Source organism: Chiloscyllium punctatum, chromosome 1 (genome assembly GCF_047496795.1).
Source record: "Chiloscyllium punctatum isolate Juve2018m chromosome 1, sChiPun1.3, whole genome shotgun sequence".
In the NCBI taxonomy this organism is placed as follows: Eukaryota; Metazoa; Chordata; class Chondrichthyes; order Orectolobiformes; family Hemiscylliidae; genus Chiloscyllium; species Chiloscyllium punctatum.
Genome location: NC_092739.1, coordinates 39,641,703 through 39,668,214, shown reverse-complemented (window position 1 = coordinate 39,668,214; position 26,512 = coordinate 39,641,703). Strand labels below are relative to the sequence as shown.

Sequence of the window (26,512 nt, the reverse complement as noted above, 5' to 3'; positions counted from 1 at the left end):
TCAGAAGCAAGCAATTCCAATTCCAGTTGGTCTGCTAATTCCTGCAGCTTGGTTTTATTCACCTTTTGCAAAACATCCAAAGTCACTGCATCCACTTCCAGAAAACTTTTGGCAACTGAAAGAGCCATTACTATCCCAAACTTTGTCTATCTAACCAAACCAACAACAGAAATAAAGACACTAGCACCTACCACTCGCTATTTAAAATCCCACAAAGAGCCTCCAATCTGTTATGGACTAGGCCAGATCACTCAAAACATTCTTGAGCAGGCAACCCAGACCATAACTTTGCAATTTGTTTTGGTAAGTGTACAATGAGAATTATGTGGAATAAGTTAGCTAGGTTGATTACTAGGTTTTAAAACAGACAGAAATTTATGCACAAAATTTCACAAAGAACAGAATAAAGGACCCCTACAGACCTCAGTCTATCCAAAGTAGACTTAATTATGCTGTTCCGAACATATAGAATAGTCCTAATAAGCGTACCCCCTTAAAAAAACAGGAACAGAAGTTGACAGATTGAAGTTAAAAGGGCAGAAAGAAAAAGAGAGAGGGGGGGGGGGGAAAAAAGAGAGGGAAAGAAATACCAAAACAGTCTCATAGAAAAAAGGGACCAGCTTTGTGACAAAATTCTGGAACTCTGCTGAATGCCAATCTGGAAATAACTTCACTTCATAGACTACAGTATTTGAACAAAGATGCTCACACCACTTCTCAAATGTAATAAATGCTAGTCTTAGTATGTCCAGATCCTATGATGTATAATTAAAATAATGATGTTCGTTTAAGTCTTTTTTCCTCATTTTGCCCATGCAATTCACACCATTTCTGTAGCCTGAGATTCGTTCAAAGCTGACAAAAAAGCTTTAAAGATTAGAAGGGATTTGAACAATATTCAAATAATGAAATCAATCAATGAACGTTCGCCTTTGATTGTGCAATCTCTACAGACATAACTTGTACAAAAAGAGAATAATAAGGAAATGGAAATAAATCATTCTATCAATTTTACAGCAGATAATTTTGTCTTACATTTTCAGATCATATAGTCTATTTGTCAATTACAGATATTGCTAGCTGCAAACCAATATTTAAAATGTTCCTTTACACCAATGACAATCTCAATAAGAAAAGCTTTTCATGGATTTTGTTTTGGAAGAAATGAAATACACCAGGAAGAATACAAGCAAATTAAATTTATTTAAATTGTCACAACTATATGTTCAGTAATATATTGTAGATTTAACTTTTCATATCTTGCAGAATGACCAACATTAGTAGACAAGTATTTTAAAAGTTTCACATATACAAATAATAATTTTACATTTTAACAATTGCTTTATTTCTATACATTTAATTTAAAGGTTAAAGGCTGCTGTAGCATTTTACATTATTTCTTTCTGTAGTGCAAATTTTTTTGTTGATTCAAAGAAAGTATTATTCTGCATTAGTTTGCATACCTCTTCAGATTACTTAGCTTTACAGCTGCAACAACATAATTTAAGCAATAATGACCAAACACTTCAGTCATGACAGATATAATCAAGACAGGCTTCCAGAAAGAAAGACTAATCTGTGCAATACAGATACATTTTTAGTAACTAATCATTTGAAATAATGATAGTTCATTTCAAGGTCAACAGAATTTTCATTGTGAAAGTGCTTAGTACTTAAAGAAGTACTTAAAAAAACTTAAACAAACAATCAACATGACAACTAAGCACCCTCAGTAACCGACTTTGATAACAACATTCTGGGCTGAGAGAGAATATTGTTTTTTTCTGGAAAAGCACAAAAATGAAAAATACAACTAAGAATCAATTATTGCTTTCAGTAAAGCAAAGGGATAAAATTGAAACTTTACATAATGTAGAAAATACTTTAAAAATTATACTGAACTTTATTCTGACAATAAAATTGAAATTATAGCAAGCTGCGTATAATTCAACTTTTTCAAACACCAAACTGTAATTAAAGATCAAGAATAAAATATATAATGTTATATTGAGAACCAATAAAACGTTCTTTCAACCTTTTCCAGGTATGAGATGGCACATCCTACAATAACATAATTTACTTCTATTCAGTAATTATTTTTGAAGAAAATTGATAAGTGAAAGTGCAACATAAAAATTGTGGAAATGGGGCAAATGAATAAAAATAGACTGAATGCATATAAATGTTTTAAACCAGATACTCTGAATCAGTAATTGAATTGTTATGATGTATTCTCACTTACAAAGATAGAGTCATCTTCTTTTAATATTGATGTCCTAGGTTTTAGTCGACTGAACAACCATGTGAGAATAGCCAGAACAATTTGGACAATGATTCGTAAAAGTACAAATGCAAAAGGAACAATGATTTGCATCATATGGAAAATTTCTGTACTAAGCTTACTTAAAATGTATGTAAGACAGAATGTAACAAAGGCTACAGAAGGATAAAGTGAAAGTTTAGCGAACATAAATGCATGTTCTTTGCCCCCATACCAAACGTGGTGATGTAGGGTTTCTTTTTCATTGTAAAGTGCGACAGCCCATATTGAAAACTGAAAGAGACTTGCAAGAAAAATTATAACACAGCTGATTTGAATGGCCTCAAGTTCATTTCGGGAGTTGGAAGCAAATTCATGGGTAAGCTGAAAAGCCAATGGAAGTCCACCAATGAAAGCCAGTGAGATGGTGTTCAGGAGCCCCATTAGTCTTGTTGACTTAGTGATGTACAGAAAGAGTGAATGATGAACAAACCAGAGAAGGCCAACAGTCACAAATGAACCAAAATAAGCCAGAAATTCTGGACCATACTCACTAAGTGCTTCAATAAGTTTGCCATTGAACTTTTCTACAACTTCTTTATGGTCAGGAACATTGTCCTCACTGCAACAAGAATATGCCAAATAATTACAAAAAATCCATAAAACCATTAATTCACTTCATGGTTAATGTTATACAAAATCAGTATTTACCCCACAGGAACATACCACATATTGAACAAATAAAAGTAACTATGTTGAAATTTAAGTCAGTACAAGAGAGATTACTAAAGTTGTCGAAGCCTTGTGGAACAAAATAGGTCGTTGTGATATGCTCCTCTTGACCCCAAATTTAAATAGGATGCATTACTAGATTGGACTAAAACATAGAACCTGAATTCAAATTTGACAATAATAGTTTGAGAATGTGAATTCAGTGAACAGAAGTCTGAAATAAAGAGAAGTTCCAGCAAAGGTGACATTGAAGTTGTCGTGAAAAGCCAACTCAGTGGTGGGAAGGAATGGGGTAATAAGTCCTAATCTTGCTGGTGATTCAGATACATCAACAATGTAAAATATAAAGCAAATTGAGATTTTCAATTTTAGCAATTTTTTTTCAAATTACACACACCATTTCTTTAGCACATTACTCACCACCACACATTCCTTGACCATTAATTGTAGCGGATAAAGAGACAGTAAAAACTCCACTACTTTCAAATGGGCTTCATTAGTACATATCGTCAGTGTTAAGTAGTACCAGCAATGTTTGTTCACACTATATCAGCACAGTTCTTTGTCATTATATGCCCTGCTCAAGCAACTTATTTGGGAAATACAGGGTGCAAACCTAACTAGTGCAGTGCCATAGAGCCCTACCAATAATGTCTAGCAGGTTGTACCATAGGGCCACTGTCAATCCACAGACAGGATCTCTATAATACGAGTAATTTGGTGCAACACAGAATGCTAGACTACTGAGAGAGCCTGGAAAAACTGTTGTGTGGTGAAATCCAGATTCACAATGGCAACAAGCTTACATTCCAGCAGTTAGAGTTTATGACTTCCATTTGAGCTATCATAACAACAGTGAGGCCTGTATATGCTGCAGTGAAAGTGGAGGCCAGCAGACATTCTTTCATGGTCAATTTGGCATTGCTGCTATGGAATTGCCCACCAACTTCCATGGTGGAAAGAATGGGCTCCTAGATTGGCATGATGCCTGCTGGCAAGTTGGAAATAAGTCCTTCACGCTCCTTGCCAGTGGCGGGGAAGGTCTGCCAATGATGGGAGCATTTGGATAAATAACAACAATATCCTCTTCCTCAATAAGGTCATTATTTAAGTGCTCCACAATAGATCTTGACTGTAATCTCTCTCACCAAAGAATTAGCATACAAGCTGTCCAAACATCATGGCCAAACTATAGCTCATTTATGCCTGTACCTCATGTTATCTCAAACTCTACACTAACATTTTCACTGTTGTGGCATTATCTAGAGTTTTCTAATCAACCTGCTCAGACATGTCAGGAAACACACTCCGGCCTCCTGTCCTCAGTAACTCGATAAGGTAGTGGTTGCCACCATAAGGTCCTTTGGTTCTTCAGAGGTTGTACAACCATCAGGTTTTGACTACTTGGAAGTTTAAAAGCATACATGGAGAGTTGGGGTGAGGGAAGAAGCAATTTTCATGTCATGACACCAATCACAATGAGAAAGGGGAGTGAATGGGGAACGTGCAGATGGCAGCAATTTCACCTCACCCGCAATGCCCTTGTCAATGCAAGATGCGATAGGCCCCATGACATCAGTCCCAAAGATTTGTAGGACTACCTCCTTGAAGACACTGCGAAGAGGCAATTGTTCTGGTCTTCCACCATCGCCTATTGTTGTCTGACACCTCCTTCTGCCAGAATGTCAGTAACAGTGTGACAGCACTTGGATAATATAACTGAATGGCTGTAGTTTTCAGGAACTGTGGAGAGGTGTGCATAGGAGCTGGCACAACTGGAAGGTGCATGTGGATTAGGTACAGTGCAAGGACTTTACAGGTGGGTACAAATTGTTAGGAAATGCTCTAGGATGATAATAGAAATGCAATGCATTAAGCAGTGTCAGAAATGGCTGGTGGGATGTATGCAAGATATGGTAAGTGAGTGCATTTACTTACTCTGACCACCCAGATTAGGCCATTAAACTTTGTTCTGCATTGTATTCAAGACCTTGGGACTGCACTTGTGGCATTAACCACCCATGCCATCACACTACCATTTTTGTCTGAGGCTCCACTTTGAAGGTTTCCTCCTCCCCCTGCTTTTCACACTGAGGAGAAAGTTTGTCTCTCCTGGTCTCAGAGTCTCACAAGTACCTTTACTGCAGCACTGAGGCAGGCATCCAGTTTTCTGCATGGTGTCATAACTCTCTTGGTTCTGCGTTTTCCAAAATGTTTATCCAGCAACCTTCAGTCCTTTACTGCAGTTATCCCTTTATATGAGATTATACTTTGATAACAGCCATGAGGTTTGCTCACGCTACTTAACTCCTTGTGGTATGCAGGGATTGCTAGCAGCACTATAGTGATTATTGTAGTAGAGGATATGCTTGCAACAACACTGTATTCATGGAAATGAGGAGGATGCACAAATGCTATTGGCTGCTTGTATCCATTGGAATCAATAGTGAACAGGTGCAAATCAGCCAAAACTCCAGGCACACCAATTTTGAATCCATAAGTCCACTGCAGCTTTTTCAATTTTGCTTTTACTCAGTGCTATAACTATTTTGAGGTGTGGGATTGCCGAGAACCCTTCTGCTAGTAGTTGGTCAGGCAACCCTTCTCGAAGTACCTCATGATTATGAACCAGCTCAAGCATGTGGTTCACTGCCTTCTTGTTTAGCAGTCTGCAACTTCTTCTCTCTGCCTGTTTCCAAGCTATTCTGGCTTCAACTTTGAGAAAAAAAACAGAAATAATCCCAAAACAAAAGGGCAATCTAATGCTGGAACTTCAGACTACTCGACAGTGATCTAAATCAATTATCTACAATTTCCAAATCTGTCGTACTTTTGCAGATGACACCAAAATTGGAGGTGTAGTGGACAGCAAAGAAGGTTACCTCAGATTACAACAGGATCTTGATCAGATGGGCCAATGGGCTAAGAAGAGGCAGATAGAGTTTAATTCAGATAAATACGAGGTGCTACATTTTGGGAAAGCAAATCTTAGCAGGACTGATACACTTGATGGTAAAGTCCTAGGGAGTGTTGCTGAACAAACAGACCTTGGAGTGCAGGTTCATAGCTCCTTGAAAATGGAGTCACAGGTAGATAGGATAGTGAAGAAGGCATTTAGTATGCTTTGTTTACTGGTCAGAATATTGAGTACAGGACTTGGGAGATCATGTTGCAGCTGTACAGGACATTGGTTAGGCCACTGTTGGAATACTGCGTGCATTTCTAGTCTCCTTCTTATCGGAAAGATTTTGTGAAACTTGAAAGGGTTCAGAAAAGATTTACAAGGAAGTTGCCAGGGTTGGAGGATTTGAGCTATAGGGAGAGGCTGAACAGGCTGGGCTGTTTTGCCTGGAGCAGCAGAGAATGAGGGGTGACCTTATAGAGGTTTACAAAATTATGAGGGGCAAGGATAGGATAAATAGACAAAGTCTTTTCCCTGGATTGGGGGAGTCCAGAACTAGAGGGCATAGGTTTAGAGTGTGTGGGGAAAGATATAAAAGAGACCTAAGGGGCAACATTTTCATGCAGAGGGTGGTATGCATATGGAATGAGCTGCCAGAGGAAGTGGTGGAGGCCAGTACAATTGCAACATTTAAAAGGCATTTCTATGGGTATATGAATAGGAAGGGTATGGAGGGATATGGGCTAGATGCTGGCAGGTGGGACTAGATTGGGTTGGAATATCTGGTCGGCATGGATGGGTTGGACCGAAAGATCTGTTTCCGTGCTGACCTCTATGACTCTATATGATATGAAAACTATATTGATAATTTAATAACTTTATTTGTTTACCTGTTGCTTCCAATTTCTTTTGATCTAGGTCTCATGAATAATTTAAAACTTTTATCAAGCCAAGTATAGACTTCAGTCTTCACCAAGACTCAAAAAGAGGTCACCTAATGTTTAAATAAGATGTTTGATTCTTAACTGCCTCTGGGTAATTGGGGATGGGCAATAAATGCTAGCCAGTGACACACTTGTGAATTGATAACAAAAAAAAACAAAAGAACTCTGGATTCCGGAAATCTGAAACCAGAATGGAAATTGCTGGGGAACTCAGCAAGTCAAGAAACATTAATCCTGATTTCTGAGGAAGGGTCACCAAACTTGAAATTAATTCTGTTTTCTCTCCATAGATGCTGCCAGACCTGCTAAGTTTCTCAAGCAATTTCTCATTTAATGTCACCTATTGCGTATTGTTTTCACAGCTCTAACTCTTTCCCCTTTAAATAAATATAAACCATTCTTTAAAAGGTAATTAATTTAGGAGCTTGCCTGTTCTTCAAAAATAGATTTTTTCCATCCATCTTACATTAAAAATTCAGTTTTCCCAAAACTAAACGTTATGTTCTTTTAATATATGAATCATGAAATTTGAAATTTTCACAACACGTATGAATGTATAAACAACACCACAAATATCTTAGGAATGAATTCAGCAAAACATCTCTGTTCTGACGAAAAACCGGACTCCAAACGTTATAGCTGTTTTTTTCCCCCCACAGATGCTTCCAAATCTGCTGAGTTTCACCAACAATTTCTGTTTTAGTTTCAGAGTTCTGGAATCCAGATTTCTTTGGTATTTTTATGATTCACTCACGGGAATGTCACTGGCTAGCATTTATCGCCCATCCCATTTTAGATCTCCAGCACCTGCAGCTTCTTATTTATTAAGTTATCTTCAAGTAAATAATGAATGTTCAGATTTTAAACTTAAGCTAACTTCAGGTCTCAAAATCAGTAAAATATTGACTTTTCAAATTTAACTGAAGAGCTTAGAATGTTTCATGAGTAAACCATTAAAGATGCTGATAAAGAGAATAGTTTTCTTTTTGTTTATCAGTTCTAATTAAATTAATTAGATGTGATTAGGAATCTACAGTTGAGAGCCAACTACAGGTGAATAGCCCATGAGTCACTTCTACAAATACACCTCACACTACTACTATTTTTTTAAAAAACAGCTAACAGATGAAAAGCTTAATAACACAACTGATGTTGATAAAGAAAACTCACCAAATGTCTAAAATAAGAAGTGTTGCTACAATTGCAAATACTCCATCACTGAAAGCTTCTACACGCTCTTTGCTCAGTGGTTCATTTGGGTGAAATGTGTAAAATGGTACTCTCCGAAGTTCTTTTGGACCTTGTACGAAACACAAAATATGCAAATAAAGTTCTTTTTCTCTCCCCCACTTGCGTCATGCATATTTCTAATGAATGTAGAAAAATCACAAAGCTTTCATTAAAGATGTTGCCGAATTTATACTTGTCTAGTATTTATTTTATTAATAAATTATCGCAGGTGTCACTTCCCACCATCGTTGCTCTTGCTTCCATGGAAAGATAGGAGTTTATATGCAAACTTTTCCATAAACACATGTCACTTCACTGTTCATGGTTGGAGGTGGGAATGATAGCTTGCTGAAATTGCAAATGCCCTTTCAAAGAAATGAAATTTCTAAGTGTGACAATATTACTATAAACATGTAGAACGTGGCTCTGCACAGTGGCTACCATCTCATGTACTCACCCTTTATTTTGTTCCTACACCACTGTGCACACTGAGAAATGTATGGAAGAAAGATGACAAGTGCAAGCACTGCATATGCCTGTGAAAAAGAAAGTTGTCAAATAATGAAAAGTAATTTGAGATGATACTTTAATACAGCACAAAGTATGTTGTTAAACCCCTCCACTTATAAAAACGCACAAAATAGCTAGCATGAAAGACGACCATTCAGTCCATTGAGCCTATACAACACTACCTTTAAATTATATACTATATAATACAGGTATTATTAAACTCTAACTATTATTACATATAGAAATGAGAGAAAATATATTAGGTTACCCCTGCAGTTTGAATTGAAATTATGTGGTCATATTAGCACCAATTCTGAACTTTTAGCGGAGAGCACAGGTTTAGGAAATCATAACGGCACCTCTGACAATAAGGAACAAAATTCGTACACCAGGAATTTTCTGTCATGCACTCACTCCACGTGAATACTACATTTATTGGAATATCATCAGTTCCATTAACTAAGTTGCTGTATCAGTTCAACAGAGTAAAATTTAAAGGCAACTTCAGGCCATTATAGCAAGCTGCCATCAGACAAGACAGATTTTTCACAGCATGATGTAGATTTTAGTTATGTAGTTTGTCATGCTGCTGCTCCTTTAGGTTGCCCTTGGTTTTTTTTTGGAAGTTGTAAAGACATAGGCTCTAAAATTACTGGGTTGATTTACTTGGAGAAACTTTCAAATTAAAAAAACACTTTGTACAATGAAAGGGGTGTGGCTCGTTTTCCCAGCTCAGCATTTCTCTGGTTTGGTTTGGATTTTAGCAGTCTGGCTATTCAGAGCAAGCAGTCAGTTTTGAGGCTGCTGGTCAAAGAAACAGCTATATGGAAGGTGTATCTTGCTGAATCTTTCTGCAATCTCTCTCTCATGTAAGACTGTGTTTGATTTAAGTTTTATTTGCCGAGGGGTGTTTGTGGGGATTGTTGCAAGTCATTGGAACAGCATCATTAAGTTGGTATAATCTGTTGGGTTTTCAGATAGGTCAGGTTTTTCTATATTCTGTTCCCTTTTGTGTTTCCTTTGGTAATCTTGCAAATAAATTCAGTTTTATTTAAAACTGAGCATTTGGGCCAGCTATATCACTCATCGAATATCCACATTACACCTGCTTAGAACAGCTAGCAAAAGTAGGGTTCAGGTTACTTTCTTGAAATGTTTTGAGGGGGTCTGACCTGGTCCATAACAAGTTCTGACAATGGTTAACAATCTGGTGAATTTTTATTTGGCTGTTAATCATGCTGTCAGAGAACTACCTTGGAAAGATAAATTGTAAACAAAGACAAGAAACAGTTCCAGGGCATTTGGATCAGTAATCATAATTCAAAAACTATTCACCATGAAATACCATTATAATCATCTGTGGATGGTACACATTTCATTCAGTAAATCACAGAAATACTCAAGACAGATATTATACAGATACATTTTCTCAAAACTGGTAGCCTTTACAAGACGCTGTGCAAAGTTTCAGGTTTTGTACTTTAGACCAATTGGAGAAGGTGTGGGCAAGGGTTCCTTGAAGTGCAGGAATAGATTGGTCCTGGTCCTGGCACCATGCAACATTTAGCTGAATTATTCAGCTAAGTTCATTTTCATTGAGAATGATAAGGAAAAAGATGTCTGGCTTTCAGACAACTCCTGTTTTAAAGACGCAGATTGTTTTGAAAGTGAACCTGGACTCTGATGAAGGATCTTGAAATTTTGAAGGCCGATGATCCAAACCAAGCCAAAATTATTCAGTTCACACTGAATGTCCGCAGAGCAGAAGTAGGCCATTCAGCCCATCGAGTCTGTTCTGCCAATTCATCGAGACCATGGCTGACCTGATAATTCTCAACTCCATTTTTCTGTCTTTTCCCCAGAACTCTCTATTCCTTTACTGACTAAAATTCTAATTCAGCGTTGAATATACTTAACAATCTAGCCTCTACAGCCACAGTTTCACTTCTGAGAGTCACCAGACTCAAAACATTAGCTCTGCTTTCTCCCCATAGATGCAACCAGACCAGAGTTGCTCCAGCAACTTCTGTTTTTGTTTCAATTCCTCATCTATCTTAAATGGGCAATCTCTTATCCTGAGATGATCACCTCTAGTTATAATCATCCCATAAGGAGAAAACAACCTTTCTACATCTACCCTGTCAAGTTCCCCAAGAATCTTGAATGTTTCAAATAGGTCATCCCTCATTTTTCTAAACTTAAACTTCTAAACTCATTCTATTCAGCCTTCCCTCATAAAACAATCTCTCAATACCTGCCTCATCTAGACTACCTCTAATGCCAGTATATCTTACAAGCTGTGGTCTGACTAGTGCCTTGCATAGTTCTGGCAAAAGTTCCTTATTTTTACACTCCATTCCCTTTGAAATAAAGGCCAATATTCCATTTGTCTTCCCTATTATCTATTGAACTTAAATGCTAGCTTTTTTGTGATTTATACACAAGGACTTTCAAATCCTTTTGAACTGTAGCTTCTTTGTATCTCTATCCATTTAATTAATACTCAGCTCCGCTATTCTTCCTGACAAAGAGCATGTTCACATATTATATTCCATCTGCCATATTTTCCCCACACACTTAATCAGTCCATATTCTTTTGCAGGTTCAAGAGACATCCTCACCTGTTGCTTTCCTACTCATTTTAGTTATCTCCAAACTTGGCTATAGTAAATTCATTTTTGTTAACTAGGGCATTAACATATTGTGAATAATTGTGTTCCCAGTATTGATCCCTGTGGCAGTATACCAGTTTCAGGTTGACATTCTGAAAATGTTCCCCAATCCCAATTCTCCATCTTCTTTTAGTCAATCCTCTACCCAAGTTACTTTGCTATAATGGTTGACAATATAGCAACATTTTTCATACAAGCAGTTTGTCAGGTGATCATGCTCTCAGAGAGCTCGTGGGCTCTTATCATATTAAGCAGCCTAACATGTGGTACCTTACCAAGTGCCTTCTGAAAATCCAATTATATCACACCTACTGCTTCCCCTTTATCGATGCTGCTTATTGCCTCCTTAAAGAATTCTAATAAATTTGTTAGAAGCTGTGATCTCCTTGATCATATTTCTAAATGTTCTGCGATAAACATAGTTTAAAATAGATTGTAGCATTTACCCAATAAATTAAGCCATCTAGCCTATGGTTACCTGTTTCTGTCTGCTTCCCTTTTAAAGTTGAGGTGTTACATTGACAGTTTGCCAAAATCGAAAGATACTTGTAAGATTACTACCAATGCATCCACTATCTCTGTAGATACGTCTTATAATATCTTAGGATGAACCCCAGGAGGTCCAGGGGCTATACCCGTTTTTAGCCTTAATTACACGTTTTCTCTAGTGACAGCTGTTACAATTATTTCCTCTCCCTTTTAGCTCTTGATGTTTTAGTAAGCTTTGAAAGCCGTTAATATTGTCCATTGTGAAGACTAAAGAAAAATATTTATTCAAATTCCTCTGCAGCAAGTGGTAAACAGTGGTAAACACAACCAACAGATCAGATCTAAGCTCTGCAGTCTTGCCACTTCCAGTCATGAATGATGGTAGACGATTAAATAGGTCATCGAGGAGGCGGCTCCACGAATATCCCCATCCTCAATGATGGAAGAACCCAGCAGCAATCTTCAGCCAAGCGTTTGAATGGATGATTCATCTCTGCCTCCTCCAGTGGTCCCAGCATTACAAATACCAGTCTTCAGCCAATTTGACTCACTCCACATGATGTCAAGTTCAAAGGCTACGGGCTCTGACAATATTCTGGCAATAGTACTGAAGACTTGTGCTCTAGAACAAGCCGCTCCCCTAGCCAAACTGCTCCAGTAGTTACAACACTGGCATCTACTTGACAATGTGGAAAATTGCCCAAGTATGTCCTGTGCATAACAGACAGGACAAATCCAACCGGCCAATTACTGCCTCATCAGTCTACTGTCAATCATCAGTAAAGTGATAGAAGGTGTCATCAAAAGTTCTATCAAGCTGCACCTAATTAGCAATAACCTGCTCAAATGACTCCCAGTTTGGGTTCCAACAAGACCACTCAGTTCCTGATCTCATTTACAGCCTTACTTCAAACATGGACAAAAGAGCTGAATTCCAAAGGTGAGGAGAGTATGACAGCTCTTGGCATCAAGGCTACATTTGACTGAATATGGCATTACTGAGCCCAAGCAAAACTAGAATCAATGGGAATTGGGGGAAAATTCTCCGTGGTTTGAGTCACACCTGGAGCATAGGAAGATGATCGCATTTATTGGAGGTCAGTCATCTCAGCTCCAGGACATCTCTGCGGGAGTTTCTCAGGGCAGAGTAGTTTGCCCAACCATTTTCAGCTGCTCCACCATAAGGTCAGAAGTGAGGATGTTCGCTGATGATTGCACAATATGCAGCATTCGTGACACTTCAGACACAGACGCGGCCCATGTCCAAATGCAACAAGATTTGGACAATATTCTGGCTTGGGCTGACAAGTGGCAAGTAACATTCATGCCATACTAACTCCAGGCTATTACCATCACCAACAACAGACAATCTAATCACTACCCCTTGACATTCAACGGTGTTACCATCACTGAATCTCCCATTATCAACATCCTGGGAGTTACCATTGACCAAAAACTCAAGTGGACTCACCACATAAATGCAGTAGCTAGGAATACTACAGCAAGTAACTCATCTCCTGACTTCCAAAGCCTGTTCACTATCTACGAGGCACATGAGTGCAGCCCTAACAACACTCAATAAGGTGCTGCACAAAAGGTTAATTCACAAAGTTGGATCATATGGGATTAGGGGTAATTTATTAGCCTGGATAGATCACTGGCTGATGGACAGAAGACAGAGAATTGGGATAATGGTTTTATTTTTGGGCTGGCAAGATGTAACTAGTGGAGGTGCCACAGGTTTCAGTCCTTCGATCCTAGCTATTTGCAATCTACATTAATAACTTTGATATAGTGATAGAAGGCTCTATAGCCAAATTTGCAGATGAAACAAAAATAGGCACAAAGCTAATTACAATGAGGATAAAAGAACCTTACAAACGTATATAGATAGGTTAGCAGAGTGGGCCAAAATGTGGCAAATAGGAGTTTAATGTGGATAAGTGTGAGGTCATGCATTTGGGTCAAAAGAAATAGGAAGGCGATCTATCATCTTAATGGGAGACACTGTGGAGTGTTCTGGTGTGGAGAGATCTCGGTGTATTCGTCCATGAATCACAGAAACCTAGCATGCAGGTACAGCAGACAACAAAGATAATGAATGGAATTTTGGCTTTTATAGCTAAAGGAATAGAATATAAAGGTAAGTATTGTTGCAACTATACAAGTTATTGGTAAGACTGCATCTCAGTATTGCGCACAGTTTTGGTCCCCTTAATTGAGGAAAGATGTAGTGGCATTGAAGGCAGTTCAGAGGACGTTCACAAGATTGATCCAAGAGATGAGGGGTTTGTCATATGAAAAGAGATTAAGAGTTTAGGCCTATACCCTCTGGAATTTAGAAGAACAAGGGGACATCAAACTGAGATATTCAAGACGATAAAAAGTGTGGATAAAATAGACATACAGTGGATGCTTCCTTTTGAGGGGCATTCGAGGACAAGAGGATAAGGGGAAGCAAATTTAAAACAGAGTTGAGGAGAAACCACTTAGAACATAGAACATAGAAGAATACAGCACAGTACAGGCCCTTCAGCCCTCGATGTTGCGCCGATCAAAGCCACCTAACCTACACTAACCCACTATCCTCCATATACCTATCCAATGCCCGCTTAAATACCCATAAAGAGGGAGAGTCCACTACTGCTACTGGCAGGGCATTCCATGAACTTACGACTCGCTGAGTGAAGAACCTACCCCTAACATCAGTCCTATATCTACCCCCCCTTAATTTAAAGCTATGCCCCCTTGTAATAGCTGACTCCATACGTGGAAAAAGGTTCTCACTGTCAACCCTATCTAACCCCCTAATCATCTTGTACACCTCTATCAAATCACCCCTAAACCTTCTTTTCTCCAATGAAAACAACCCCAAGTGCCTCAGCCTTTCCTCATAGGATTTTCCTACCATACCAGGCAACATCCTGGTAAACTTCCTCTGCACCCGTTCCAGTGCCTCCACATCCTTCCTATAGTATGGCGACCAAAACTGCACACAATATTCCATATGCGGCCGCACCAGAGTCTTATACAACTGCAGCATGACCTCAGGACTCCGGAACTCAATTCCTCTACCAATAAAAGCCAGTACGCCATATGCCTTCTTCACTGCACTATTTACTCCTAAAGGGTTGTGATTCTGTGGAATTTGTTACCCCAAAGTGTGATCAGTGAGTAAATTTAAGGAGGAGTCAGACAGATTTTCAATGGGTAATAGGTTGAAGGGATATGGAGAGAGGGCAGGAAAATGGGGGTGAGAAGGATATCAGAAATGTTTGAATGGTAGAGCAAACCTGATGGGTCGAATGGCCTAATTCTGTTCCTACATCTTACGAACTTATGAAGAAGTTTGACAGAATTCAAGACAAAGCAGCCCGGATGATTGACAGCGCATTCACAATCATCTACTCCCACTACCAGCAACGCACAGCAGCAGCATTGTGCATTATCTGCAAGATGCCCTGCAGAAATTCACCAAAGATCCTCAGACAGCACATTCCATGACCACTTCCATCTAGTAGGACAAGGGCAGCAGATACATGGGAACAACCACCACCTTCAAGGTCCCCTCCAAGTCACTCACCATCCTGACTTGGAAACATATCAGCATCCCTTCAGTGTTGCTGAGTCAAAATCCTGGAATTCCTTCTCTAATGGCATTCGGAGTCAACCCATAGCAGTTTGACTGCAGTGGTTCAAGGAGGCAACTCACCACCACCTTCTCAAGGGCAACTAGGGACGGGCAAAAAATGAAGGGCAGACAGCAATTCCCACATCCCACAAAATGAATTTATTAAAAATAATTGCTGGTTTTGCATTACCTCGGAAGTCTCGTTCTCTCAGGGGTCCACGGTTGCTTTGGCCTCTCTTTTCCTTTTTGTATAATTAAAGAAGCTCTTCCCATCTGTCTTAATATTATTTGAAAGTTTACCTTCTCCCTATTTTTTTTGCTTGCCTTTTGTTGATTTTTAAAAACTTTGCCAATCCTCTGGCTTACCACTAATCTCTACCACATTGTACTTTTTTTTTCTAATTTGATACTATCTTAACTTCCCTTGTTAAATATAACTGGCTTAGACCCTTCCTAGAATCCTTCTTCCTCACTGGAATATACCTTTGCTGTAAGCCATGAATTATTCTCTTAAAGGTCTACCATTTTTCCCCAACTGTCTTTGCTACTCAATTGCTTTCCCAGTTCACTCTAGCTAGCTCTGCCTTCATTTGTTTATAAGTGCCCTTACTTATGCTTAACAAAGTTGCTTCCAATCAAAATTCCTCCCTCTCAAACTAAATGCTAAATTCTGCTACATTATGGTCACTGCTTCCCAGGGGTCTTTTACTTAATTTCCAGACATCAAGACAGATGCAACCCTATCTTAACTTTTGTTTAATTTATTCACAAGACATGGCATCACTGGCTGGGCCTACATTTATTACCCATCCCTTGTTGTCAGTTTTCTTTCAAATCATAATAGTAACAACAGTGTGCTACCTCTTAGGAACCTACATAGCAGAAGCGTATTGCTCACGTCCTTTGTTGTTTTGCCATGATTCACAGTACAGAACTACTGTATATGAATCAGACTCAAATTTGATGATTTCCTCACAATCAAGTATAGTTAGTACAGATTACTAGTCATATGAGACAAAAATCAACTGGCAGTCACAATTAAAATCCATGAAGCAGCTAGACTGTTGAATCGGTGCATCAACATAATCAGAGCTAGCAGATTTATATCAGGTTGTGCTTCCTGAAGATTGATGTTAATTTAACTAATTTAATTATTACATATTGCTGGGCCTTTCAGTTGCAAAGCTTTGCTTTCAGATAACATTTTGCAAGCATGGTTCTTGAACATGCCAGATTTATACAACAAACATTTACTGAACACTTCAAGGCTGAGCAGAGGAAAATAAAAACTTACCATCGGGCAATAGATGAAAGACAAAATCCCTGCTAAAAGGAATAGAGCTGGAGCTTGTAAAATCATCTTTAAAATTTGGTACTTATACGAAATTTGTTCTTCGGATGCACAAATATGGGCATTCAATAAGGAAGGTCTGTGGAATCCATAAATCACAATTACAGCCTGTTATGAAATTAGAAGTAGAAGTAGTTAGCTCTATTAAGTTTCTTTTTTAACAACTACAGAGCACATTATCATCATGGGGTGTACTAGTTATATAACATACGATCGTACACATCCAATAACATACTTTTCCTCCTTTCTCAATGTTATGCATAGATTTCAATGGATTGTAGTGGCACTAGTTAATAAGTATTATCATCTGGATAAAGCAGGCTTCTTACCTCTAGTTGAAACAGTGGAAATTGACCTATCTATACCCAACATCTATATAAACATACATTACAGTGGTGGTCAATGAAGAGAGATAAGGAACAGGCTTGCTGTTTTGTTTATTTTTCCTTACCTCATCCAGGATCACTGATGGGGGTCATTGATCCATTGGCGCTGCAGTTAAAAATCAAGCAGTGCAGCAGAAGTTCTGGATCAAACCTCAGAATATTTTACTCAGTAAGGCTTAGTACAGTACTTGGTGCATTTACCTTCCAACCAAAGAAGCCAAAACTCTGAAGATAGATGTACAATAACCTCTTGAACAAGGCCAAGTGTTTGTAGCTTTGAAATCAATAATATGATTTTGTCATGAAATATCATTTAATAAAAAGACTGCAGGCAATAAAACACAGCAAATGACAAATTACAAAATCAGCACACAAGTTTCACCAGGCCCACTTGGCTGCAGACCTCATTACAATCTTGATTTGTTTGTCCAATTAGTGTTTTTTACATTTCTTGCAAGATATTTTGTAATTGACATTAGTTTTGCTTGTTGTCTGTATGGGGTCTTTCAAGTTCATAAGCTGCTGTTTTAGTGTATTGGTGGGTTTGTGGGCTACCAAGATGCCAAGTGGTTTGAGGAGTGTGGCAGTCATTTCCAAGATGGCTTTTATATCTAGATTCTTTCTATATCTAACTATCAAAATCACTCAGGATCGTACACTTTCAATCAAATTGCCTCTTAATCTTCTAAACTCCAGTGGACACAAGTCAAGGCACCGTTCCTCATAACAGAACATGCCCATTCTAGCAAATCTTTCCGGAGTTACCTTCAATGTAGGAGATCAAGACTGTGCACAGCATTCCAGATTAGGTTTCATTAATATAGTGTATAACCGAAGCATAACCTCCCTACTTTTGCATTCAATTTCGAGGTCTGCAAATTCTCATTATTCAGATATGTTCCTTTTTTATTCTTTTTGCCAAAATGGACAATATCACATCTGATCACACTATACTGAGTCAGAAACTTGCCCACTCATTTAACCTTCCTATACCCACTTCCACCTCAGTTATACCCTCTTCCATCAGGCAGAAGACACAAATGTTTGAAAACATGTACCAACAGATGCAAGAAAAGCTTCTTGCTTGCTGATATCAGACTTATGAATAGACCTCGGAGTTGATCATTCGCTGCACCTTCTCTGTAGTTGTAACACTATACTTGCATTCTGTTCAATTATCCTGATGTACTTACGTTAGGTAGGATTTGTATAATTAGCATGCAAATCAATACTTTTCACTGTATCTTAGTAGATGTAACAATAATAAATCAAATCAAACCTGGGGTGCTTTCACCGAGATCATACCAGGATAAAACTAGGACCAGTACAGCCTTCTGTCTGGCCAGCTCCAGAATCTGCTCCTCTTAAAAAAAAATTCAAGAATATTTCATCTATTCTACTTCTGTCCAGATAGCTTTTCAGTCTATATGCAATTTAAAATCCCCCATGATTATTATTGTACCTTTCTTACAAACTCTCATATTCATTCCTTTATACTTTGCCCTATCCTACCTCGTGTTTACTATTAGGAGATCTATAAACCTCTTCCTCAAGTGACTTACATAGAACATTGAACAGTGCAGCACAGTACAGGCCCTTCGAGCCCTCTATGTTATGCCGACCTTTTATCTTACTCTAGGATCAAACTTACCTTTCATTTTACTATCATCTATATGCCTATTCAAGAGTCGCTTAAATGTCCCTAATGAATCTGACTCTACCACCACCCCTGGCAATGCATTCCATGCAACCACCACTCTGGGTAAAGAACAAAACACACCAACATCTCCCCCAAGTTTTCCTCTAATCATCTTAAAATTATGCCACCTTGAATCATAGAATCCCTATAGTGTGGAAACAGGCCTTTCAGCCCAACATGTCCACACCAACTCTCTGAAGAATATCCCACCCAAACCCATTTACCCTACCCTGTTACTCTACTCTACCCCTGATTAACACATCCCTGAACACTGAGAAATTTAGCGTGGCCAATTCACCTAACCAGCACATCTTTGGATTGTGGGAGGAACCCGGAGCACCCGGAGAAAACCCACGCAGACACGGGGAAAATGTATAAAATCCACACAAAGTCGCCTGAGGCTGGAATTGAACCCAGGTCCCCAGCACTGTGAGGGAGCAATGCTAACCACTGAGCCACGTTGCCATCCATTTCCGCCCTGGGAAAAATAAAGTCTCTGACTATTCACTCTATCTATGCCTCTCATAATCTTGTCCATCTCTATCAAGTCATCTCTCATCCTTCTTCGATCCAATGAGAAAACTCCTAGCTCCCGCAACCTTTCTTCATAAGTTATGCCCTCCAGCCCAGGCAGCATCCTGATAAAACTCTTCTGCACCCTCTCTAAACCTTCCATAACCTTCCCATAATGAGGCGACCAGAACTAAACAATATTACAAGTGTAGTCTAACCAGGTCTCTATGGAGCTGCAGCATAACCTTGCTGCTCAAACTCAATCCCCCTGTTAGTGAAAGTCAACACACCACACGTCTTCTTAACAACGTATCAACTTGGGTGGCAACTATAAGGGATATATAGACCTGGATTCCAAGATCCTTCTTTTTCTCCATACTGCCAAGAATCCTGCTTTTAACCCTGTATTCCGTATTCAAATTTGTCCTTCCAAAATGAACCATTTCACACTTTTCCAGTATTGAACTCCATCTGCCGCATTTCAGACCAGTTATGCATCCTGTCAATGTACCGTTGCAATCTACAACAGCCTTCCACACTATCCACCAACCTTCATGTCATCAGCAAACTTACTAACCCACCCTTCCACTTCCTCATCTAAGTCATTATAAAAATCACAAAGAGCTGAGGTCCCAGAACAGATCACTGTGGAACACCACTGGTCACCAAGCTCCAGGCTGAATACTTTCCATCTACTACCACCCTGTTTTTTTCTGGGCCAGTCAATTCTGTATCCAGATAGCCAAATTTCCTTGTATCCCATGCCTCCTTACTTTATGAATGAGCCTACCAGGAGTAACTTTATCAAATGCCTTGCTAGAATCCAGGTACACCACATCCACTGCTCGACTTTTAACAAAGTATTTTGTCACATCCTCAAAGAATTCAATAAGGCGTGTGAGGCATGACCTTCCCCTCACAAAGCCTTGTGGATTGTCTCTAATCAAATTACGGTTTTCCAAGTAATCATAAATCCTGTTTCTCAGAATCCTCTCCAATACTTTGCCCACCACAGCTGTAAGACTGACTGGTTTGTAATTCCCAAGATTATCCCTATTCCTTTTCTTGAACAAGGGAATAACATTTGCCACCCTCCAATCATCTGGCACTACTCCAGTGAACAGCGCGGTCGCAAAGATCATTGCCAAAGGCGCAGCAAGCTCTTCCCTCGCTTCCTGTAGTAACCTTGGATATATCCCATCTGGACCAGGGGACTTCGCTATCCTTATGTTTTTCAAAATTTTCAGTACATCCTCTTTCTCAACATCAACCTGTTTGAACATATCAGCCTGTTTCACGCTTTCCTCACAAACATCAACGTCCCTCTCAGTAGAGAATACTGAAGCAAAGTATTCATTAAGGACCTCCCCTTCCTCCTCAGACTCCAGGCACAAGTTCGCTCCACTGTCCCTGATTGGCCCTATCCTCACTCTGGCCATCCTCTTGTTTTTCACAAGTGTAGAATGCCTTAAGAGTGCCTTCCTGCCTACCTTGTAACCCTCTACAGCCCCATCTGATCCTTACCACCACAGCCTTAAGCAAGCTTCCTCCTTCTTCTTGAAGAGATGCTCCACATCCCTCATTACCCAAGGTTCCTTCACACTACCATCCCTTCCTTGCCTCAGTGGGACAAACCTATCCAGCACGATCAGCAATTGCTCTCTAAACAACCTCCATATTTCTGTCATATATTCCCCTGAAAACATCTGTTCCCAATTTAGGTGCTCGAATTACAGCCTAATAGTATTGTAACTCCCCCTCCCCCAATTAAATCCTTTCCCATACCATCTGCTCCTATTCCTCTCCACGACTATAATAAAGGTCAGAGAGTTGTAGTCACCGAAATGCTTTCCCACTGAAAGATCTGACACCTGGAGTGGTTCATTGCCAAGCACCAAATCCAATTTGGCTTCCCTTCTAGTCAACTTAAGTACATATTGAGTCAAGAATCCTCCTGGACACACCTAACAAAAACTGCTCCATCCAACCTATTTGAATTAAGGAGGTTCTAATCAATATTAGGGAAGTTAAAGTCACCCATGACAACAACATTGTTACTTCTGCACCTTTTCAAAATCTGCCTCCCAATCTGCTCCTTTGTGTCTTTGTTGCTACTGGTGATGGGGTGGGGTGGAGTGGGCTGGGGTGGGGGTCTGCAGAAAGCCCCTTTTCGATGACTTCCCTTTTGCAGGAGCGATACTATCCCTGATTAACAATGCCATTCCCCCAGCTCTTTTAGCACCCCTCCCCCCCACTCCTTTTGAAACATCTCAACCCTGGAACATTCAACAACTGTTCCTGCCCTTGTGATATCCAAGTCTCCGTAGTGGCCACTGCATCATAGTTCCAAGTACTGCTCCATACTCTAAGTTCATCACCCTTATTCCTGAAACTTTAGGTTAAAATAGACACACTTCAACCCATCACACTGACTGCAACTTTGTTCTATGAATTGTCTCTCTCTCTCTCTCCTCACAGACTCTCTGCATGCTGTATTCTGGCCGTTCATTAAGCTAATCTATCCTCAGATCCATAGCTCCAGTTCTCACCTCCCTGCCAAACTAGCTTAAACCCTCCTGAAGAGGTCTAGCAAACCTCTCACCCAGGATAATGGTGACCCTCCAGTTCAGGTGCAACCCGTTCTTTTTGTACAGGTCCCAGTTTCACCAGAAGTTCTTTCAATGATCCATATATCTGAAACCCTCCCTTGGACACCAGCCCTGCAGCCATGTGTTCATCTGAACTCATGCTCTGTTCCTAGCCTCACTAGCCTGTGGCACCAGTAGCAATCTTGAGATCACTAATGTTGCTCATCCTGCCTTGTAGCTTCCAACCTAATTTCCTATATTCGCTTTTCAGGTCCTCATCCATTTTCCTAGCTGTATCATTGGTACTGATGTGTACCATGAATTCTGGCTGCTCTACCTCCCATTTAAGAATCCTATAGACTCAGAGACATCCCTAGCACCTGGGAAACAACATAATATCTGGGAATTTTGTTTGCAACCACAGACTTACTGCCTTTCTCATTTCTCATCTCTACCCAAATGTCTTCTGCATCCCACTTTCCTGAAACTAGGACATCACTTGTGCTAATATTATCACAAATAACCAAAAAGGCAGACAATGACTCTGTAGTATTATTGCTGGATTGTTAATCCAGAGACCCAGATTCAAATCCCACCCTGTAGATGGTGGAATTCAAATTCAATGAAACTCTTGAATTAAGAGTCTAATGATGACTGACCATGAATCTGGAGAGATCAGAGGCTGTTGAGCCTCTTCAAGCCTGGCCTTCCCAAACACATGGGGACCTGGGACAGAGGCCGGAGCAATACAAGACAAGACCTGACTAAACCACGCACAACACCCCACAGGAACACTCAAGGTCACAACTGGTGCACATGAACCCATTAGGAGCACACACGACCTCTTGGAGCAGCAGACTCCCTGCACAGACACCAGGATCGACTAGGAATAGCCACCTATCAGGAAACATGGGATACATGGTAGATTTCAGATGAGACTGAAACTTCAGGGTTTCAGTTCCACCCCCGTCCCCAGCATATTCTTGGAAAACATTCAAGCTATTGAGAACCAAATGGATGACCTCAGGGATAAACTCACTTTCTAAAGGGTACTGAGACATTGTTGTGTACTCTGCTTCACAAAGACATGGCTTAATCCTACTATACCTGACTGTGCCTTATATTCAGAAGGTTTCTTAGTTCACTGAATGGACTGCACTGCGTCCTTGGACAAAGCTAGGAGTGGGCTCTGCTTCCTAATCAACACCACCTGGTGCTCAGACGTGGCGACCCTGGTGAGTTATTGCTCAATGGACGTGGAATATCTTACAGTGAAGTGCTGTTCCTACTACCTGCCGCATAATTTTCGAGGAGGGCAATAGGGAAATCCCTGGCAATTACAGTCCAGTCAGTCTTACATCTGTGGTCAGCAGTTTTGGAAAGAATTCCGAGAGATTTGATTTATGACTGTTTGAGGAAGCATAGTGTGATTAAAGGCAGTCAGCATGGCTTTACAAATCTTATTGAGTTCTGTGAGTTGACAGGACAGGTTGACGAAGGTCGAGATGTAGATGTGGTGCATGTGGATTCAGCAAGGCATTTGATAAGGTTCCTCATGGTAGGCTCATTCATAAAGTCAGGAAGTATGGGATACAGGGAAATTTGGCTATCTGGATTCAGAATTGGTTAGTTGAAAAAGGCATAGAGTGATTGTAGATGGAAAGTATTCTGCCCGGAGGTCAGTGTTGAGTGGGGTCCCACAGAACTCTGTTCTTGGGCCTCTGCTCTTTGTAGTTTTATAAATGACTTGAATGAGTAGGTTGAGGGGCGGGTTAGTAAATTTGCAGATGACACAAAGGTTGGAGGTGCTGTCAATAGTATCGAGGGCTATTACAGGCTGCAGTGCAACATAGACAGGATGCAGCATACGATTGAGAAGTGGCAGATGAAGTTCAACCTGGATAAATGCGAAGTAATGCATTTTGGAAGGTCGAACTCGAATGCTGAATATAGGAATAAAGACAGTATTCTTAGCAGTGTGGAGGAACAGAGGGATCTGGGTGTGCAAGTACATAGATCCCTCAAAGTTGCCACCCAAGTGGATAGTTGTTAAGAAAGCATATGGTGTTTTGACTTTCATTAACAGGGGGATCGAGTTTAAGAGCCGCGAGGTTTTGCTACAGCTCTACAAGTCCCTGGTGAGACCACACTTGGAAAATTGTGTCCAGTTCTGGTCGCCCTACTATAGGAAAGATACAGAGGCTTTGGAGAGGGTGCAAAGCAGGTTTACCAGGATGCTGCCTGGATTGGACAGCATGCCTTATGAAAAGAGGTTGACTAAGCTCAGACTTTTCTCTCTAGAGAGGAGGAGGAGGAGGAGAGGTGACCTGATTGAGGTATACAAGATAATGAGAGGAATGAATAGAGTCAATACCCAGAGACTTTTCCCCAGGGCAGGATTGACTGGTATGAGGGGTCATAGTTTTAAGATATTATGAGAAAGATATAGAGGGAACGTCAGAGGAAGGTTCTTTACGCAGAGAGTTGTGAATTCATGCAATGTATTGCCAGCGGAGGTGGTGGTGGAAGCAGAGTCATTAGGGACAGTTAAGCAACTGCTGGACATGCACATGGATAGCAGTGAGTTGAGGGGTGCATAGGTTAAGTTATTTTATTTTACATTAGGATTAACAGGCCAAAGGGCCTGTTCTATGCTGTCCTGACAGCAGTTTACATCCCACCTCAGGCAGAATTGAAGACTGCACTTGATGAAGTATACAATGCTATAAACAAACAGTGTTGAGACGGAATACCTCAAGGCCTTGCTCATCGTAGTCGGTGACTTCAACCAGGCCAACCTCAAGAATGTGTTATTAAAATATCATCAACTCATCTTCTGTTCCACCAGAGGTCCAACATCCTTGACCACTCCATCTCCTGTCTACATTTTGGAAAATTACATCTCAACACTGTGCTCCTCCACCTGGCTTACAAACAGAAAATTAAGAATGGATCCAGAACAGAAAGTAGTGCAGTGCTGCTTTGAGGAAACAGAAGGGCTTCTATTGGACTGCTTGGAGTCAGTGGACTGGTCCATATTTAAGAACTTGACAGCCAAGCTAACGATGTATGCCCTACTGTTATAGACCTCATTAGCAAGTGTGTAGATGACTGCATGAAGTTAATCTGAATGCTCCCCAATTGGAAACAATGGATGAACCAGGATATTCATTCCTTGCTGAAGTCCAGGTCTGAGGTGTTCAATTCAGGCAACCCTGACCTATACAAGAAACCCAGGTAAAACCTTCACAAGGTGATCGGAGATGCCTAGAGGCAACACCAAACTAAGCTTGCGACCTAGACTAACCACATGGCCATCCATCGATTATGGCAAGGCTTATATGACATTATAGGCTACAAAACGTCAAACAGAATCGTGCGCAACAATATATTTCTACCCAATGAGCTCAACATAGTCTACATTGGGGAGACAGGCCGCCTACTTGAGGAACGTTTCCCCGCAACAAAACCAACCCAACCGTCCCGTGGCTGTACACTTTAATTCCCCCTCCCACTCCACCAAAGACATGCAGATCCTTGGCTTCCTCCATCGCAAGACCATGGCAACACGACGTCTGGAGGAAGAGTGCCTCATCTTCCGCCTAGGAACCCTCCAACCACAAGGGATGAATGCAGATTTCTCCAGCTTCCTCATTTCCCCTCCCCCCACCTTATCTCACTCCCAACTCTTGGACTCAGCACCACCTTCTTGACCTGCAATCTTCTTCCCGACCTCTCCGCCCCCATCCCCTTTCCGGCCTATCACCCTCACCTTAACCTCCTTCCACCTATCGAATTCCCAACGCCCCTCCCCCAAGTCCCTCCTCCCTACCTTTTATCTTAGCCTGCTTGGCACACCTTCCTCATTCCTGAAGAAGGGCTCATGCCCGAAACGTCGATTCTCCTGCTCCTTGGATGTTGCCTGACCTGCTGCGCTTTTCCAGCATCACATTTTCAGCTCTGATCTCCAGCATCTGCAGTCCTCACTTTCTCCTACGTTAGACAACAATAAACCAAACTCAAACTGTTTTCATGCTCTCAAATATCTGCCCTCACAAGCTATTTTTAAGCTACTGGGCCGCTCCACTTTTCCACTGTTTTCAAGCATTTAAGGTATTTTGCTCCCTCCCCTTGCTCTGTTTTCAAGCTCACAGTCTTCTCCGTTTATGCAGTGTTTTAAGCTCTCAGACCTTTCCCCTCTAAAGCTGCTTTCAATCTCTTCAGTTGCATCTGTCTTGTATTGTTTTCAAGCCCAAGAAGTTTCAAGAAATGCTTCCTCACAGAGAGTTAAGTCTTTAGAACTCTCTATCTCAAAAGGTGGTCTTTATGGATTTATTTTAGGAAAAAAAGTTTTTTTTTATAAAATTATAAAAGTACAAGATAACATAACAATCTTACATTAAAAAAACATCAACAATAAACTACCTACTACTCTACAAAACAAGTTAAAACTATTACAAAGACACAGAACAGTCTCTCCACATTACAATTCGATAAATAATTAAATTTAACAAATTAGATTAAATTAACTTAAATTGGACGAAACGAACTTATGTTAGATCAAATCAAATTAAATTAAACCACTTGGCGCACCTCCACCGAAGC

General features: G+C 40.2%; 1 protein-coding gene across 1 annotated transcript in view; it reads right to left on the bottom strand.

Moving 5' to 3' along the window:
* Positions 1-1,184: 1,184 nt before the first annotated feature.
* The window catches only part of tmem175 (transmembrane protein 175), a 49,493-nt gene continuing 24,165 nt past the window's right edge, over positions 1,185-26,512 (bottom strand). The window contains exons 7-10 of the mRNA XM_072594542.1: positions 16,665-16,829; positions 8,526-8,604; positions 8,009-8,138; positions 1,185-2,882 (exon numbers count right to left, since the gene is read on the bottom strand). Of these exons, the coding sequence (XP_072450643.1) occupies positions 2,222-2,882; positions 8,009-8,138; positions 8,526-8,604; positions 16,665-16,829 (1,035 nt within the window). The 3' untranslated portion in view covers positions 1,185-2,221. The remainder of the gene's footprint in view (positions 2,883-8,008; positions 8,139-8,525; positions 8,605-16,664; positions 16,830-26,512) is intronic.